The sequence below is a fragment of the Phacochoerus africanus genome, chromosome 1, assembly GCF_016906955.1.
Source record: "Phacochoerus africanus isolate WHEZ1 chromosome 1, ROS_Pafr_v1, whole genome shotgun sequence".
Taxonomy (NCBI): Eukaryota; Metazoa; Chordata; class Mammalia; order Artiodactyla; family Suidae; genus Phacochoerus; species Phacochoerus africanus.
The window spans coordinates 197,854,402-197,874,759 of NC_062544.1; the positions used below are offsets into that span (position 1 = coordinate 197,854,402).

The 20,358-nt window shown below is 41.2% G+C and overlaps 1 protein-coding gene across 1 annotated transcript in view; it reads right to left on the reverse strand.

Moving 5' to 3' along the window:
• The window catches only part of GNB4 (G protein subunit beta 4), a 65,711-nt gene that overhangs the window by 32,861 nt on the left and 12,492 nt on the right, over nucleotides 1–20,358 (reverse strand). The window contains exon 2 of the mRNA XM_047786941.1: nucleotides 4,626–4,723. Coding sequence (XP_047642897.1) covers nucleotides 4,626–4,682 — 57 coding nt within the window. The 5' untranslated portion in view covers nucleotides 4,683–4,723. The remainder of the gene's footprint in view (nucleotides 1–4,625; nucleotides 4,724–20,358) is intronic.

The window sequence follows — 20,358 nt, forward strand, 5'->3', positions numbered from 1 at the left end:
GTGAAACAAAAATCCAATGTAATAAAATAAAGGTTAAGAACATGTTTAATAAGCAACAAAATGTTTTAAACCAAGTTATCAATTAATAATAAATTTAGAGGATTCATACACATAGGAAAATCAGAACCAGAATTAATTTTTCCTGCTAGATTTGTTCCAAAAATTTTCCCCCAAAGATTAGGGTAGTTGGAGTGGCCCAGCAGGTTAAGGATCTGGTGCTGTCACTGCTATGGCCCAGAGAAAAAGAAAGGTTAGGGTACTGTTATCTTCAACTTGGTTTCCGCCAGCTGTGCTCATTAGTATATTGCGCAAAGAGGAAGCATGCACTATTTGTTGAATTAATGTCCCCGAAGGACAACTCTTCCCATTCGGCCACAGGGAAAATGGCTGCCACCACTTACAGCAAAGACTAGATAGATACACAATTTTTAGCAGCCTTTTCATCCTATTTATAAACACTTAGAATATTTCTATCTCAGGGTGTTCATAAGTGGTTACACAAACATGTGATTTGATTCTCTCATTCTCAAATTGTGGGTTTAGAAAACTTCATTTGGCAAGGAATAATTTAGCCCACTTTCCTACAATGAAAAGAATCTCCAAAAATGACAATGATGGCCTGGGCCATGTCCAAAAACACTGGAGCTGAAGATTAAATTCTATAAAAAGGGCTCTCTAATTTTCAGCTTTATGGAAGTGAACCACCATTGTTTAGTCCATTCAGTCATTCAATAAAAAACCTGTTGTACATTCTGTCAGGTACTATTATAAGCACCATGGATAAAGCAGTAGACAAATCAAAAAACCCCTCAAAGAGTTGACCTTAATACTAACAATACAATTAAAACACTGCAGGCAAAAAATAATGAACTACAATGCAAATCAGTAGTAAAAATTAAAAAGTGTTGGAGTTTCCGTATGGAGTTCCCGTCGTGGCTCAGTGGTTAATGAATCCGACTAAGAACCACGAGATTGCGGGTTCAATCCCTGGCCTCGCTCAGTGGGTTAAGGATCTGGCGTTGCCCTGAGCTGTGGTGTAGATCGCAGACATGGCTCAGATCCTGCATTGCTGTGGGGGCAGCTATAGCTCTGATTAGACCCCTAGCCTGGGAACCTCCACATGCTGCAGGTATGGCCCTAAAAAGACAAAAGACCAAAAAAACAAAAAACCTGTTGGTTAGCTTTTTGTTTAGTTGTTGTTGTTGTTTTGCTTTTTTTAGGGCCGCTGAACCTGTGGCATATGGATGTTCCCAGGCTAGAGGTCCAACTGGAGCTACAGCTGCCAGCCTACACCACAACCATGGCAACATCGGATCTGAGCCACATCTGAGACCTATATCACAGCTCACAGCAACACCAGATACTTAACCCAGGGAGAGAGGCCAGGGATGGAACTCACAACCTCATGGTTCCTAGGTGGATTCGTTTCCAAAGCTGTGCCATGACAGGAACTCCAAAACATGTTGGAATATAAGAATTCTACGAATATTTTAGTAATTCCTTGCAAATTTACATATGCAGATTCTAACCACTCTGAGAAAAAAAATCGTTTTTTTTAAAGTATTTATTTTTTTTACTAGTGAGAATGGAACCAGGCAAAGAAGTTTACAGAAAAGAAGTCCATATATAAAGAAAGAAATAGCAAAATACCTTTTGGTCATAATTTAGAAAGAAACAATAAGACAGTTTGAGAAAAAATTCCCTTTTTTTTTTTTTTTGTCTTTTTGCCTTTTCTAGGGCCGCTCCCGTGGCATATGGAGGTTCCCAGGCTAGGGGTCTAATCGGAGCTGTAGCCACGGGCCTACGCTAGAGCCACAGCAATGCAGGATCCGAGCCAAGTCTGCAACCTATACCACAGCTCACGGCAACGCTGAATCCTTAACCCACTGAGCAAGGCCGGGGATCAAACTAGAAACCTCATGGTTCCTCGTCAGATTCATTAACCACTGAGCCACGACAGGAACTCCCAAGAAAAAATTCTTATAAACACTTTTATTCATTATAAAACTGAATATAAAAGAATCATTCCCAATAGCTGAATTCCTTACTGTCCACTTTGAGAAATACAAGACCTGTTGCTGTGGCTCTGGCATAAGCCGACGGCTACAGCTCTGATTGAACCCCTAGCCTGGGAATCTCCATATGCCGCGGGAGCAGCCCTAGAAAAGGCAAAAAGACAAAAAAAAAAGAAAAAGAAATACAAGACCTGATATTAATATCTTTGTGCAAAATAAAAGTGACATTTCTCAGTCCAAATCAAACAGGTAACAATTACAAAAGAAAACCTATGTTTTCTCTATTTCTGTTTTTTTTTTTAAATTTAAAATGAATCATACATTGTACCAAAATGTCATGTGATTATACCACAGATAGGTAAATAAATAGTTAAACTATATTTCTGGAAGTATGGGGTGGAGGAGGAAAGAAGCATGGAAGGATCTTTAAATACAGCATGGAGTGATTACACTGAGAAGAAAAATAGATTGTATTTTACATACATGTGATTACTTAGGTTACTTAAAATCATGGAAGATGTTTCAGTGAGCACCTGACATTATGCTTGGATGCTGGTGAGGTATGAAGATAGGACTAAGACAGAATTTTCCAGCCAAGTACAAGCAGTAGAGGCAAATGTACACAACTCAGCCCTGCAACACAAATCCAAAGTGCCAGGCAAGTAAGGAACTGCCACTTACTGGCATTTGTCTAAGTCCTTAACATGTCACGTTGTTTTAATCCTCTCCATAATCCTATACAGTGGGCGCTGGTATTCTTCTTTAAGAGCAAAAACACAGAGCATCAAAATAGTTGTGTCCCTGGCCACAAAATAATTAAAAAATTGAATCCATACACTCCAAGTGAAGGACTCTTGTGAGGCTTCTTAGAAGAAGACTAGGACTCGATGAATAGAAGTCCGAGGAATAAAATGAGAGCAGAGGTAGTATAATTTCAGGCAAAGGAAATGATTTGAAAAAACGCAACCAAGTGGAAAAGGGCAATGCATGTTCAGGGAGTGACAACCAGATTTGTACGGCTATAGCACAGGCTACAGAGCCAGATGTTAGTAAATACAGTTGAGAGGTAGGATCACAAGGGTGCCTATAGGACAGGCTCTGGAAGCAAAATACACCTGGTTTGAATCCTGAACCTACCACTTCATAGTTATGCTACCTTGGCAAATTACTTAGTTTCACTGAGGCTCAGTATCCTCAACTACAAAATGAAGCCACACCATCTACCTAAGGTATCCACTCAGAGTTCTCATTCACATCTAAATGATTAACATCCTTGAATTCCTGGAGGTAAAACTGGTTACAGTTTTAACCAACTAAGAATCAACATTTTTCTGCTGGGTGTTCTTCAACCATCCCTTGTTTTTCCTGCTCCTTTCCTCTCTCTTTCCTGTAATATCTTTGTATAGATCCTATGATTGTTTCCTTTTTGCTTATCCTTCACTTTGAAATTTGATGAGTGATTCTGAAATAGCTACAGCAAACAGTTCATATGGACAGACCACACCAGTGTTCCAAGTTACTAGGGATTCTCTCTGCTTTCATGATGAAGTCCTTCACTTATATTTGTAAATTGTTTACCCCTTACTTATCCTTATGAGAAGAAGGAGGCAGCAGCTGCTACACATAGTTCTATCTCTTTTTTCTACCCTGCTCACTAAGATGCTTCCTAAAAGACGGCATGTCTGTATCTTTTCATTCTTATCTCTGCCTTCCCTGATAGACCCCGGTCCAGGGATGCTTCTGTTTCCACTGTTCCAAAAGAAAGGAATGGTGGTGTTCCTGAGAGAGTGCTATCAGCTTTGTATAAGATTTATAGGTGTGGGGTTTCTGCCGTGGCGCAGTGGTTAATGAATCCGACTAGGAACCACGAGATTCTGGGTTCGATCCCTGGCCTTGCTCAGTGGGTTAAGGATCCGGCATTGCTGTGAGCTGTGGGAAGGCTGGCAGCTACAACTCCGATTAGACCCCTAGCCTGGGAACCTCCATATGCCAAGGGAGTGGTCCTAGAAAAGGAAAAAAAAAAGATTCATAGGTGCAAAAGCCCTCAGAGTCTTTCCTTACCCTAACATTTTATGACTTTTCCCCATTTTATTAGGCTTTGAAGTTCTAAGTGTTTTTAATTCTGGTAAAGATGGAGCTTAAATTTCTTATGCACTCAACTGTTCTCAACTGATTTCCAGGAGTAAGAGATGATAGACCTGTCTTCACTCTGCCACAAATAATTTCTAATGTTTCTCTGCAATCTAATGTTTTATAGGTTAATTTTCTAGCATATAACAATATGATAATATCTGCCTTATCGTATTGCACCAAAAATCAAACTATGATTCCTGGTGTGAGAGTAAGAAGAAAACTGTTATGTTTGTCTTTCAGCAGCGATCACACATACACTATTAGCTTCTTAGGGACACAGGGGCCATTGGTCCCCATATGTATTTGTCAGGCATGATTTTTGGAGAGTTCTTTAGAGGCATGATAAAAACAAACTGACCATTTCTCACCTTATAAATTATTTAATACATGTAGAATGATAAACTAATGAACACATTCTGTTCATCGCTGATACTACATAAAGTGCTAAAATTTCAAAATGCAAAAGTTTGCTCTTACCTGGATCTGATTCCGCAGCTGCTCAGCTTCCTGCCTCAACTGTTCCAGCTCACTCATCCTTGAATTTGTTGACCTCAGGAACTTACAACTGAAAGCCACTATTCAGAAATAAAGAGAAAGACTGATTCAGTTCTCCACTGACATATTAATCTACTTTTAAAATATTGACGTATAACTTCTTTTTGGTCCTTCTAAAATTCAAATGAGATAATTATTACTGGAAGTTAAAATTTCTTAATAAAAATGGATTGAGATTATTTACTAAAGGATTTTATGAAGAATAGGATCAGAAGGTGGAAGAGATGTTTTAAGCTGTAGTACTGCAGACTAAATTACAAAGAATTAGCACTAGAATAGAGAAATACTTGACCACAGCTCTGACGGCACCAGCAGAAACCCGCATTTGGATGTCCAACTGGCACCTCACCTTACTTCATCAATGAACCGCACACCACCCTGAAGTCACTCTCTTCTGCTTTAAATCCTGCAGTGGCTTTTCACTCCATTCAGGGTAAAGTCTTCGGTTGACCTGCAGAGCCTTACAAATGCTCACACACACACCCCTCTAACCTCACATCTTCCCCCTCCCCCCGTTTCTGCTCAAAAGCTTTCTTGATGTTCCCTGAACACACGAAGCAGGCTCCAGCCTGTCTTTACACTGGCTCTTACCCCTGCCTAGAACCCTCTTGTCCCTCTCATCACTCACACCCTTCACTCCATTCAAATGTTACCTCTTCAGAGTGACCTTCACTGAGAGCACATATGCACCCAACTAGGCTCCTTACCCTGTCTTACTTTTCACTGTTAAGACTCAAGACCACCTAGCATGTATTTGCTTATTCTTCGTCTGCTTCCTTCTAGTAGTGTCAGCTCCTTGAGGCAGGATGTTGCTCACTTTACTCTTTTGTTACAGCCCTAGCAACTGAAACACTTATTCTCCAATAAATTAACTAACATGAAAATAGTTTAAGACCTAAAGGAAATCTGTTCTAAGGATTTAGGATAAATCTCAGAACTAAAAGGCAGGAATATTATAGCCTCAGGAAGAGAGCAGAGACTGGAAGCTAGTGGTATTCTTTCTCTACCTGTCCTGTTTTTCTTTTCATATCTGCTTTATTTTTCTCTTTCTACAGAGTGACTTTCTCTGCTTCTCCAAGCACAGTATCTAAGTTTATATCTCCTTGGGTCAAGTTTATAGCCCCCAATGATTATCCCAACTGCAAATTTCCCTAAGAGAGAATTTGTTTCTACCGTTCAGTCACATCAACTGCAGTACAAATGTTTATTATTTTCAGGGCTAATTTTATTTTGTCAAGTTAAAAAATAAATGTATTGGAATTTATTAGAATGACATTAAACTATAAAGTAGTTTAAGAACTGGCATCATTCTAGTATTCCATTTCCCATACAATATTATGGTATATTTCTCCATTTATATAAACTTTGGTAACATTCTTCATTAGTCCTAACCACTACTATTTAACAATTTAGCATGTTCCTCAGATAGTACCAAACTCGTTAGATTCCAGCCAATCTAGAACATCATTCAGCTCAACTGAGAGTTCCCGTCATGGCTCAGCAGTAATGAACCTGACCAGCATCCATGACGATGCAGGTTTCATCCTTGGCCTTGCTCAGTGGGTTAAGGATCTGGCATTGCCATGAGCTGTGGTGTAGGCTGCAGACGTGGGCTCAGATCTTGCATTGCTGTGGCTGTGGCATAGGCCAGCAGCTATGCTCTGATTCGACCCCTAGCCTGGGAACCTCCATATGCCTCAGGTATGGCCCTAAAAAAAAAAAAAAAAAAAAGCATTCTGCTCAACTGAAGATAAACAGCATGAACAGCATACAGCATACAGGTTCTTTATGGTCACAATCCCAACTGCCCTTGCTGGACCATACCTGAAATATCCCTGGTCCCTGATCCTAGGAGATTTATTTTTTTTTAATACAGCTGCAACTGCAGCATATGGAAGTTCTAGGGCTAGGGGTCGAATCAGAGCTGCAACTGCTGGCCTACACCACAGCCACAGCAACACCAGATCCAAACTACATCTGCAACCTATTCTGTAGCTTGTGGTAATGTCAGATCCTTAACCCACTAAGTGAGGTCAGAAATTGAACTTGCATCCTCATGGATATGAGTCAGGTTTGTTACCAATGAGCCACAATAGGAACTCCCATGTCAGGTTCTTAACCCGCTGAGCCACAACAGGAACTTGGAACTTCAATTGGTTTTGATGCCTCTTCATTTTCTGAGTTCCAAAAGATCCTAAGCAAGGAAGACTGATGTAAATCCCTCCTAATGAGCTGCTAATGTACTAAAAAGGTATATCAAGGAGCTCAAAGGGGTCTCCTATAACTTTTAAGGGCATTCAAAACCTTCTCTTACCTACTTCTAGTGCTCTTCTGCCCCCAACTGCCCCTCCCTACATGACCCTCTAAAGAGAAGCTATCTGCTGTTGTGAGACATGTTTCCCTAATCTTCTTCCTTGATTGTTGAGAGACATGTTTCTCTAATTTTCCTTGATTATCCTCCAATAGCCCCTCCTCAGGTGATCTCATTTAACACAATAAAAGCAGTGTGGTTTCTGGAGGCGGGGCTCTTGGTCCCTGAGACCTTGAGTCCTCCAGGTTCCCCTCTTTACTCTCTCTCTCTGTGCCTTGATATTTTTGTGTCTTGTTGTTCGTTATTTTTTCTTTAAGTTCCATAGCACCCATTCTTCAGCCCCATCCTGCTGAGCTGGCCTTGGCAATCTGCAACTAGCAAGAGTTATTCATCACATTCGGGATAGACTATGAGTTGTACTAATAACTGAGATTTTTCAGCTGGGTGCCGAGAAGGATGAAAGTACTGTGACTAGACAAGACAAAAGTAATTCCCTCAACACCACCACTCTCACCCCTGGGAGAGGCCCTGGGTCCCTGAGCGGCCCTGCCCATTCTGCTGGGTATGCCAGGAATACAAGGTCCTAGACTTCCACGTGAGCCATTTCAGGCTTGTACTTGGAGTGAGCAACCTTGAGGGATGAGATGTCCACTCCCAAGACAAAGAGTGGGCTTGCTTCCACTTACTGTAAAAGTGGTAAATTCGGAATTCCCATTGTGGCGCAGTGGTTAACGAATCCGACTAGGAACCATGAGGTTGCGGGTTCGATCCCTGGCCTTGCTCAGTGGGTTAAGGATCCAGCGTTGCCGTGAGCTGTGGTGTAGGTTGCAGACGCGGCTCAGATCCCGCGTTGCTGTGGCTCTGGCATAGGCCGGTGGCTACAGCTCTGACCTGACCCCTGGCCCGGGAACCTCCATATGCCACAGGAGCGGCCCAAGAAATGGCAAAAAAAAAAAAAAAGGACAACAACAAAAAAAGTGGTAAATTCCACAATCTATCGTGTCTGGACTGTGATACAAACCCAATGCATGTGTGGTATCCACCAGGCCCATCTGGGTCATCCCCAAGGGAACTGAGGAGCTCAGGGAACGGATGCAAACCAACCAGGCCACACCACTTGTGGTGCTGTGAGTAACAAAGTCCTTGGTCTCTGAATGTGGAATCTCACATCTGAAGCATGGAACAGTAACAGGCTAACTTATAAGTAGGTGAAATCCCAGACCCTTCACAGTCCGTGACAGGGAGAAAGTTCATAAGAAAGATGAGGGGTCAATGGGAAATACAGTGAGGTTTATGACAATTCCCTTTTTTAAAAACTTGAGATATAACAGGCAATACAACACCAGGTAAGTTTAAGATTTACAACGTGTTGATCTGATATTTATACACTGTACTATGATTACCGACAAAGTGTTAACTAACACCTCTAGCACATCCCATAATTACCATTCCTTTTTAATGGAGAGAACACTTAAGATCTAGTCTCTTAGCAACAGTGAAGTATATAACACAGCTTGGCTGACTAGAACCACTATGCTGTGCCTTCCATCTCCAGAACTTACCCATCTTCTAGCTGCATTTCCCTTCTCATGCAGGCTAGATTCCAGGTTTAACACTTCATCAACAATTCTGCCAACACCGTAGTTCCCCTGCCCTTCCATTTGGTCACACTCAACAGACAAAATCACACCTTCGATGAACCCAAACCCTTACTTTCTTTCAACCAGAACTCAAGCTACCAAATACTGATTGAAAAGTCAAAGAGCGCAAGTTCCCGTTGTGGCTCAGTGGTAACAAACCTGACTCATATCCATGACGATGTGGGTTCAATCCCTGGCCTTGCTCAGTGGGTTAAGGATCTGGCGTTGCTGTGAGCTGTAGTGCAGGTCACAGATGTGGCTCAGATCCTGTTTGCTCTGGCTGTGGTGTAGGCCTGCTGCTGCAGCTCTGATTTGACCCCTAGCCTGGGAACTTCCATGTGCTCCACACGCAGACATTAAAAAAAAAAAAAAAAAAAAAAGGCAAAGAGCAGGGCACATTAGTTCTACTACAAATTCTTATTAAGCAATCTAGCTGGGCCCTCAAAACTACCTGGTTACCCTATGCAGCTTTTTACCCATCAAGTCCACTCTTAGTGACAATGATTTCAATTCCTTTGCACCCTCTGCCAGCTTCTAACCTTGTCACAACTCCTCTTGCAGCAGGTGAGCTTGCCTTCTCTATCAGAGAGGAAGAAGAAGCCACCAGACATAAACTCTTTCAATTTCCCACTACTGGTTTTACAAAACGATACATATATGACTGACTTATCATATGGTCCTCCATCCCTCCTGTTATAACAGAGCTGACTTTTCTGTCATTTGGGCCAGTTCCTCCCTCCTGACATTTGAATCCTATCAATCCCTACCTTTTCAGCAATTCAGACTTCTGATTAATTATCCCTCTTCATCTAATACATCCAACCTCAAACTTTCTTTCTCTATTGTTTTAGCCTTTTTATTAAGAAAAATTTCAGAGTTCCTGCTGTGGTGCAATGGGTTAAGAATCTAACTGCAGCAGCTCTGGTCGCTGCAGAGGTATGGATTTGATCCCTGCCTGGCGCAGTGGCTTGAAGGTTCCGGTAGTGTTGCTGCAGCTATGGCTTAGATTCAGTCCCTGGCCCAGAAACTTCCACATGCCTTCGGTGTGGCGGAAGGAAGGAAGGGAAGAAAGAAAAGAAAAAGAAAAATTTCACACACAGAGAAAGGTAGAGAAATTAGTATAATGGACATCCATAATGCCCACCACTGAGGTTTACAAACTGTTAATACTGTTACTGCATTTGCTCCATCTTTTGTTGTTTTTTGAAGTACTTTGAAGTCAGTTCAGAAATCAAGACACTTTACTGCTAAAGACTTCAGTACACATCTCCAAAAAAAATTTTTTTTTTTTTGTCTTTTCAGGGCCACACCGATGGCATATGGAGGTTCCCAGGCTACAGGTCTAATCAGAGCTACAGCCGCCAGCCTATGCCACAGCCACAGTAACGCCAGATCAGAGCCGTGTCTGCGACCTACACCACAGCTCATGGCAATGCCAGATCTTCAACTCACTGAGCAAGGCCCGGGATCAAACCTGCAACCTCATGGTTCCTAGTCAGATTCATTTCTGCTATGCCACGATGGGAACTCCTCCAAAAATATTAAGACATTTTCCTACTAAACCATAACACTATTAACAAACCTCCCAAACTAAGAGCGACTATTTAGCAGCTAATAACCAGTTCATTTTCAAATTTTCCCAGTTATTCCACTAATGTCTTTTATATCAGATTTGTTTAAATCAGGATCCAGTTAAGGGATATATAACACATGTTATAATATCTCTTAAATCCTCCACCCAGAAGAATCCATCTCCTGCTTTCCTTTTTCCCATGATATCGACTTACTGGAGAGACCTGTCTGTAGCACATCCCACATTCTGTTTACTTCCTTATGGTCCTATTTAACTTGTTTCTTTATCCTCTATGCTGCCTATGAACTAGAAGAAGGTTAGATTTACAGGCTAGATGATGTTCAAGTTCAATGTATTTGGCAAGAGTATTTCTAGGTGAGACATAGTACACACATCATATTATTCCTATTACAGCACATCAGAATGAACTTAATGTTTATGCTGCCATTAGTGAAGCTAAGACTGGTCAGTGTATTCAGATGTTAACAGGTTAGTCTGTCTATATAAAGTTATAATTCCTCATTTTCTTTTCTTTTTGGCCACACCCACAGCATATGTAAGTTCCCAGGCCAAGGATCAAATCCAAGCCAGACCTTTCACAGCTGTGGCAATGCCAGTACTTAATCCACTGTGCTGGGCTGGGAACTGAACCTGCACCTCAACAGCAACCAGAGCCACTGCAGTCAGATTCTTAACCCACTGTGCCACAGGGGGAACTCCATATAATTCCTCACTTTCATCCAACAACCTGTGGGGGAGCATTTTACTTTCAATTATACCCTATCAGGGGTTACACATGCCCAAGTCTCTCCCTTTAAGAAAAAGAAAAAACTCCTTGATTCTACAGTTCACCATCACTTAGAGTCCTTTTTCTCTGTTTAAGAACTTTCAAAGAGCTGCTTTTATGTGACCCCATTTCCTCATCTGAAATTCTGAATTCTCAAACCTTATTCAGGAGTTCCCATCGTGGTGCAGTGGTTAACGAATCTGACTAGGAACCATGAGGCTGAAGGTTCGATCCCTGGCCTTACTCAGTGGGTTAAGGATCTGGTGTTGCCATGAGCTGTGGTGTAGGTTGCAGACGCGGCTCAGATCCCGCACTGCTGTGGCTCCGGCGTAGGCCGGTGGCCACAGCTCTGATTAGACTCATAGTCTGGGAACCTCCATATGCCTCGGGAGTGGCCCTACAAAAGGCAAAAAGACAAAAAACAAAAAAAAAAAACAAAAAAAAACCTTATTCATATGTCCAAGAACTCCAGCTAACTTTAAGCAGGCAAAATGGAAAATAAGGGGCAATTATAAAGCAATGGGCTGTCTGAGAAATATTTCCCAGCAGCAAAATCAGAACCCTTGTGATGCTTGTGTCCAATGAAGGGAAGCAAAATATGCCACTCCAGAATATACCTTTTAGGTGGGGGGATTATTCTGAGAAAGAGCAGACAGAAGAGAAACAAGAGAAAATAAGAGAAGTCACACCCTTTGAAATGGAAATGGACATTTACAAAGGAAATCTCCAATTGTAAGGGTGTCTCCTTCCCGCCAGAAGTGAGGGATGACTGACTCTGAAAGGGTCTCATCAATGGAGAGGGCACAGACTTAAATCTGGGTATCAAAACTGACCCTTGCTTTTCCTAGGAACCTCCCAAGACTGGTCTCCACCCCTAACTCCCAAATGTCCTTTTGTCTCCGGGCTGAAGACGGCATTTAAGCTGTTGGCTTGGGCTGCCTCAGGGAGTTATTCATTTTACCCTGGATACACTGGAGGTACACATATTAATAAACTTCTGTGTGTTTTCTCTTGTAATTCAGGGGGTCTCAGCCAAGAGCTCAGCAGGGTAGAGGGAAATTCACATCTCCTCTGCCACAAACTTTCTTTGGATGTCTGAAAAACATCAAAGCAGCCTTCTCCAGCTTTCACATCTGTTGCTAAAAAGAGGAATTAATTTTTCACTCTTTAAGGAAAACTTACTAGTATTACCCAAAAACTAGATTCACCCCTTGGTGGGTTGTCAAGCCAAAAGACACAATCAAGCCAAAGACCAGGAGAAGGAAGGATTTATTACTTGCACCCAGTAAGGAGAACATGGAGATCTTTCCCAAAGCAATGTTGCCTCAAAGGCCAAACTGGGGAATATGCTAAGGGTACACGTGGATTCACAAAGGGGCTTGGCCCCTCTAGACAGTCCAAGCTTTAGTTAACTGAAATCATGAGGGTCTGAAAAGGTCAACATCATCATCCCTTAGGTTCTAGTTTATCTGGTGGTTGAGCACTTCAGGCTAATCCTTACCACCAAAACAGAACTGGGAGACTTTACAACTGATATATTAACGTTGCTATTGTTACTTCTCTTGCCTGATAGCAGCTGTTTGTTCCTGCATTCTTTTATTACCGTTTGCTGCAACATGAATGGACCTTGAGATTACCATATTAAGTAAGTTAAAAAGACAAATACCATGATATCACTTATATGTGGAATCTAAAATACCACACATAGGAAGCTATCTACGAAACGGAAACAAACTCACAACATAGAGAACAGACCTGTGGTTGCCAAAGGGAAAGGAGAATGGAGGAGGGATGGATTGGGAGTTTGGAATTAGCAGATGCAAACTATCATACATAGAATGGATAAAAAACAAGATCCTACTGTATAGTATAGGAACTGTACTCAATATCCTGTGATACACCATAATAGAAAATAATATGAAAAAGAATACACATATGAATCACTTTGCTGTACAATAGAAATTAACAAAACACTGTAAATCCACTGTTTCAATAAAATAATGTTTTTTTAGGGCCATACCTGCAGTATGTGGAAGTTCCCAGGCTAGGGGTTGAATCAGAGCTGCATGTGCTGGCCTACACCACAGCCACAGCAACGCGGGATCCAAGTCACATATCCAACTTATACCACTGCTCATGGCAAGGATGGATCCTTAAACCCGCTGAGTGAGGCCAGGAATTGAACCCACATCCTCATGGATCCTAGTTAGGATCATTAACCGCTGAGCCATGAAGGGAACTCCTAAATTTTTTTAAATAGAGCCAGCAGAGTTCCCTGGTGGCCTAGTGGTTAAGGATTCAATGTTGTCACTGCCATGGCTCAGGTTCAGTCCCGGCCCGAGGACTTCTACATGTCACAGGCACAGCCAAAATAATTAAATTAAAAAGTAAAAAATTAAAACATTTAAAATTTAAAAAAGAGGAGTTCCTGGGAGTTCCCACTGTGGCTCAGTGGTAACGAGCCTGACTAGTATCCATGAGGATGTGAGTTCAGGACTGCAGGTTCGATCCCTGGTCAGGCACAATGGGTTGAAGGATCTGGCATTGGCCCAGTGTGGGTAGCAACTACAGCTCAGATCTGATCCTTGGCCGGGGAACTCCGTTTTCGGGGGCAGGGAAGGGGGTGGGGGGGGTGGAAAAGGAAAAAAAAAAAAAAGAGAGTTAGCATCTTCAGTTATATAAGTATAGTGTATGCATGATGAGAAGAGAGTTTTTCCACTACATCAAAGAAAGAAAAAAACAAAAAATGAAGATACAGATTGGGAAAAGACAGCTGCAAGCTAAAATTCAAATAAAGGATTAGCATTGTAAAAAAAAATTAATAAACAGGAGTTCTGTTTGTGGCTCAGCAGATTAAGGACCTGATGTTGCCTTTGTGAGGATGCAGGTTCGATCCCTGGCCTCACTCAGCGGGTTAAAGTTCTGGTGTTGCCATGGCTATGGTGTAGGCCACAGCTGCAGCTTCGATTTGACCCCTGGCCCAGGATCGTCCATATGCTGCAGGTGTGGCCATATAAAGGAAAAAAAATTAATAAACAGAAAGTCAATTAAGTGGAGTTGGGACACCAGAAGAGGGAGCTCTCATACCCTGTAAAATAACAGAGCCCCAAAGAAGGCTCTTCTTTCCTGGCAAGGACTCAGCCAGTGAAAACCCATGAACTCTTGTTCATTAGAGCTCTCAGACTCCTTTTCCTCTCTATAAAACAGTGCTCCTTCCCTGGCCATGGGAGACTGCCACATAGACTGCAAAGGTTGCAGACCCTGAATTGCAATTTTATGCAATAAACCCAAAAAACCCATCTTTGCTGGAGAAATATCTGGCAGTCTATATGTTTTAGGTCCACAGCATCTAGAATTTAAAAGTAATTCCTCTAAACTAATACTAAAAAAGACTGATGATCTAAAAGAAAAATGTGCAAAGATATGAATAACAGATCACAACAACAACAAAAAAACCAGTGGAGGCCAATATACAAATGAAAAGATACTGAATCTCAGTAATCAGAGAAATGCAAATAAATAATTTTATACCTATTGATCGACAGAATTTTTTTTTCTCATCCAGGAGTAGAGAAAGATGTAGGAAAATGGCAACAAATTCTTGTAGGCTGGCTCTTTGGGAAGCAATTTGGCAATATCTAACAAGGGTGATGATATGTGTATCTTTCAACCTGACAGTTTAGTTCCACTTCTGGGTAAATGACCCAAAGAGTTGGATTCATATAGCATTACTGTCATAGTAATAAAATAATACCCATCATTAGAAGAATAGATAATTATTGTGTTTTCACAGTGAATTATTATACGGCAGTGAAAATGAATGCGCTGCAAGTATGTACAACATAGATGAATCTGAAAAATACTGCCAAGAGGAAAAAAAGCAAGTTCTAGAAGACACATACCAGCATAATACTCGTTTACAAAACTCAAAAAAAAACAAAAACTAAATCATATATTGTTTAGGAATGCATACACATGCAACAACATTTTTGAAGCAAGAGAATGATAAAACAGGAGGAAAGAACACACAAGTAGTTACAAGTAATTGTTAACTTCCAAATTCCTGAGTTGGGTATTTGCTTTACAGTTATTTGTATATCATCAATAAGCAAGCAAATATAAATATATAAAAATGAGTCACATATGGATCCATAAATATGTTTACAATTAATCCAACTCCTGCACATGTTCGATTAAACAAGGAGGCCATGAGACCAAGGTGACTCTAATACCTTAACAGCCTGTGTAAGCAAACCAAAACCTAAGCCTGTAAATGCCTCAAGGTTAGTAAATCAAAACCTAAGGACAACCAATCACTGCCGACCAGGGTTTCCAATAAGGCACCCACGTAAGCTGCAGGCAGTCAAGTAATTCCCTTGCTTCACTTCCTTCTCTTCTCTATAAAAGTCTTACCCGTATCTCCAGAAGTGGGTGGCAGAGCACTCCTAACCACTTCTGGTTTGGCAGTGCCCAATCCAAATCAATTTTTGCTCAAAACAAAAACAAACATAAAAACAAATTTTTAAATTGGACTCTTTCCTCCCATCCCCAATTCATTTCTTAAATATTTGTGTTTTTCCAGATCTATCTTCAGCCAGTTAGTTAAGAAACTTCCCTCCTGGGGAGTTCACATTGTGGCTCAGTGGGATAAGGATCCACTGTTGTCTCTGTGAGGATGTGGGTTGAATCCCTGGCCTAGCTCAGTGGGTTAAGGATCCGGCATTGCCATGAGCTGTGGTGTAGATCACAGATGTGGCCCAGATCTGGTGTTGCTGTGGTGTAGGCCTGCAGCTGCAACTCTGATTTGACCCATGATCCTGGGAACTTCCATATACCACAGGTGCAGCCTTAAAAAGAAAAGGAAAGAAAAAAAGAAGGAACAAACGAATGAACGAACTTCCCTCTGGAAGGAAGGAAAGATAACAGAACTTTGTATATATCAAAGTGTAAGATATATACACTTCACCTTTTGTTTTAAAAAAAAATCATCAGAAGGGTACAGCGTAATAGTCAAGGAATTTCACCAACAATGATTTTTACTTAAGATCAAATTGGAGCTGTTTATCACAATCACTGAAGTGGTACTGAAATTACTAGCTAAAGCAATTTTAAGCTAATAACTTAGCAGAAATTAGTTTGATATAAGCACAGTGCTCTTTCAATTACTATAAATTCTTGACTAAGTTTTTTAATATGAATATTTGATTCATTTAACACATTTTAAATAGCTTGATCATATAGTAAAAGCATTGTTAGTTGAGCAGAAAGCAGCATATTAGTTATCTTTTTAAAAGTTCAGCTGTACCAGTTAGAAATATCAAAAAATACCAATGAGCCATTGTACTCAAGCCAATTTATTAAATAAAATGGAAAAAAATACAGTTGCACAATTCAAACAGCCTTGTCTTTCCACTTCTTAAAATGTCCCTAGTTTACTAAAGCAAGGCATTATGCAGTTGTACAATTATATGCTGTGTTAGTGAATAGCTGTTTTAATCTACAGGAGACAAAGACATAGAAGTACTAATAGCTACTAATAATTTTCATATGGATCAAGAAAACTCATGTAAGACGTGAAAGAATATTTTAAACTATACTTTAAAAATTTAAGCATAAACTACTTTTGCTCATTAGAAGTCTATTCCTCGAAAAAGTTAATTTTAAGTTTGCTATAATTAAATTCTCTGTTTTTCTCTTTGCAATCCTGATTTATAATTCCTATGATTTTTTAAAAAAATTTTATTAAAAAACTCTGAACCCATAATGAATCAGTTACGGTATTAAAGCTTTTATGATCATTCTCACTAAGGAATTTAAAAACACACTTGCTTACCCACCCCAAATAGTCTTCTAATTACAGATAGTCCCATGTGGCCTTCCCTCCTTCCTTCTTTCCTTCCTTCCCTCTCTCCCTTCCTTCCTCTCTCCCTCCCCCCCCCCCTTTTTTTGGTCTTTTTAGGGCCATACCTGTGGCATGAGGAAATTCCCAGGCTAGGGGTCCAATCAGAGCTGTAGCTGCCAGCCTACACCACAGACACAGCAACACCAGATCTGAGCTGCATCTGCCACCTACACCACAGCTCATGGCAACGCTGGATCCTTAACCCAATGATTGAGACCAGGGATCAAACCCGCATCCTCTTGGATACTAGTTGGGTACGTTATCACTGAGCCACGATGGCAACCCCCCTACATGGCTTTCTTTCTCAAGAAGTTAGCCAAAAATCTAGAGCTGTATGGGGCAAGTGGATAAGCGGAAAAGAGAAGTTAGAGATGCTGACACTGCAGTACAGGCATTTAGTTTTGCTTTTTTATTTTGCTACCAAATTTCTCATTACACTGAACTTTTTTTTTTTTTTTTTTTTGTCTTTTTGGCCATTTCTTGGGCCGCTCCCGCAGCATATGGAGGTTCCCAGGCTAGGGTTGAATCGGAGCTGTAGCCGCCGGCCTACGCCAGAGCCACAGCAACGCAGGATCCAAGCCGCGTCTGCAACCTACACCACAGCTCACGGCAACGCCAGATCGTTAACCCACTGAGCAAGGGCAGGGACTGAACCCGCAACCTCATGGTTCCTAGTCGGATTCGTTAACCACTGCACCAAGACAGGAACTCCTACACTGAACATTTTTAAGTGTTCCCAAAATAACGCAATACAGCCTCTTGTGAACTGAAGGCAGTCTGTTTTGTCTGTGTTCCAGGAAAAAAAAAATAAGGTGCTGCTCTCAAGTCTGTTGCCCTTCACCTTCTGGTATGTTCTGGTATAGTTCATTCTCCCACCAAACATTTACTGAAAGCCTAGTACATGCCAAGAACGGGGGTTACACATGAATTAGACAGAGGCCCAGTTCTCCAGGAGTTTACAGTCTGAAGAAAAACAGACATTTACGTGCATATTCACATAGGTCTATAATCTATCACCCTAAGCCTGAAGGGCCTGCATTTCAGAATTCGGGAGTTTACAGACTTTAAAAAGGTGAATTTATCACATATTTCATAAAACCCCAACTGGACTCTAGGGCAGTAGCCACATAATCCAGGAGGAGTACTTCTGCAGCCAAACATAATAAGCATAGTCACAACTAGGTGGGGAAAAAATACACTAGCAACAGTTTCATGTTAGTTCAAGTCAGGATGTGGCACCAAATGAGTTCAAATCACAGAAAGTTTTGCTCTAAATGATATATGAAGAAACCTGCAGTTTCAAAGTATTTTGAATCTCCAAATTGTGGGTAAGATTCTTGACCTGTAATACATAAGAGGAGGGTTACCTGGATGATCTGTGAAATTAAAAGACACTCATGTATTTAGCCTATCAAGAGATGACATTAAAAAAAAAAAAGATGACATTTACTGAGCACTTACTATGTAAGAATGCTCACAACTCTTCACAATAACTCATTTAACAACCTCAAATGATAAGTGCTAATATCATCCTCATTTTTCAGATAAGGAAACACTTTATAAAGGTCATGAACCTTACCCAAGTTCATACAACCTAACAAACTAGGAATATGACTATACTTATTGTGTGATCCCAGAACCTGTTTAACTTCTGAGTCTCAATATCCTCAGCCGTACATTAGAGAAACTAACGTCTACCACAAGTGATTATTTTAGGGATTAAATAACACACATTAACCAAATGTCCTTGGAATTTTAAGTCAGATTTAATGTGGGCTGGTAAGGGAAATATATGAAGAAGCTATAATCATAAACACTACTCAGGCCAATATTCACAACTGTTGATGGATCAATAGACATAATACAATAATACTTTACACAACAAAGGAAAATAAAATTATTACCAAAAATAACTCTGTTCATGGCCTCAGCATCTCAATTCGCCTGCAGTGTAGCCACTGCTTTCTCTCTGCAGCAACTTGAGAGGCAGTGGGGCTTCCTCCCTGACTCTAAAGGGGAGAAGTTTGCTGGGAGAGGACCTAAACCATCCCTACCTTATTTATATCCTTACTTATAGACCAGGATTCTCTAAAGAGCATGGAGGAGAGAGAGACATGCAAAGGTGGAGGGATAGGAGAAAAAATACCCAATCGTTTTCAAGGGATTTCTTTTTTTTGTCTTTTTGCCTTTTCTTGAGCCGCTCCAGCGGCATATGGAGGTTCCCAGGCTAGGGGTCTAATCGGAGCTGTAGCTGCGGGCCCATGCCAGAGCCACAGCAACGCGGGATCTGAGCCGCGTCTGCAACCTACACCACAGCTCAAGGCAACACCAGATCCTTAACCCACTGAGCAAGGCAGGGAACGAACCTGAAACCTCATGGTTCCTAGTCGGATTTTTAACCACTGCGCCACGACGGGAACTCCTCAAGGGCTTTCTTAAACTACATCCACCTCCTAAATATTTCAACACCTGACTCTCCAACTGCACCATGCCCATCTCTTCCCAATGCTGTGACTCCGAGTTTGGGGCGTTATTAATGTTTTATCAATAAGGTGTGTAAGGGAAGAAACATGATTGATAATCACTAATTTAACCAAACAGTCCAATCACTGGTTCTCAAAAAGTGGGGACGGGCAGCAGCAGTATCACCTGGGAACCTGTCAGAAATGCAAACTTTTAAGCCCTTTGCCAGGTGTAAACAATCAGAAACCCTGAAGGTGGAGCCTAGCAACCTGTGTTTAACAAGCCATGCCAGGTGATTCTGATGCCTCCTGAAGTTTGAGATCCTCAGGTCTAAACTCTTATCTAAAACCACGTGATTGGAGGAAAGTTCAAGAATGTGTGTTTACGCATTAAGAAGTCCCTAAAAAAACTAGGAGTTCCCAAGGTGGTGCAGTGGTTAACGAATCCGACTAGGAACCATGAGGTTGAGGGTTCCATCCCTGGCCTCGCTCAGTGGGTGAAGGATCTGGTGTTGCCGTGAGTTATGGTGTAGGTCGCAGACGCGGCTCGGATCTGGCGTTGCTGTGGCTCTGGCGTAGGCTGGTGGCTACAGCTCCGATTAGACCTCTAGCCTGGGAACCCCCATATTCCGCAGGTGCGGCCCTCAAAAAGATATAAGGGAAAAAAAAAAAGAAGTTCCTAAAAAAACTAACTGGCATCTATATTATCTTCCTGGTCATACAAAACATCTAGATACTTTAAAAAGTAAAGATGATAGATGGAATACATAATTATCAAAAGAAATCATTTCCATTCCAATTGATTTTAAAACAGAGCATAACTGGAAGTTCCACAGTGGGTTAAGGATCTGGCACTGCTATAGCTGTGGTACAAGTTGTAGGTTCTATCCCTGGGATCTGGAAACTTCCACATGCCATGATTGCAGCAATAAACTAAAATATAAAATAAAAAAATAAAATAGATCAAAACTATTTTCCGT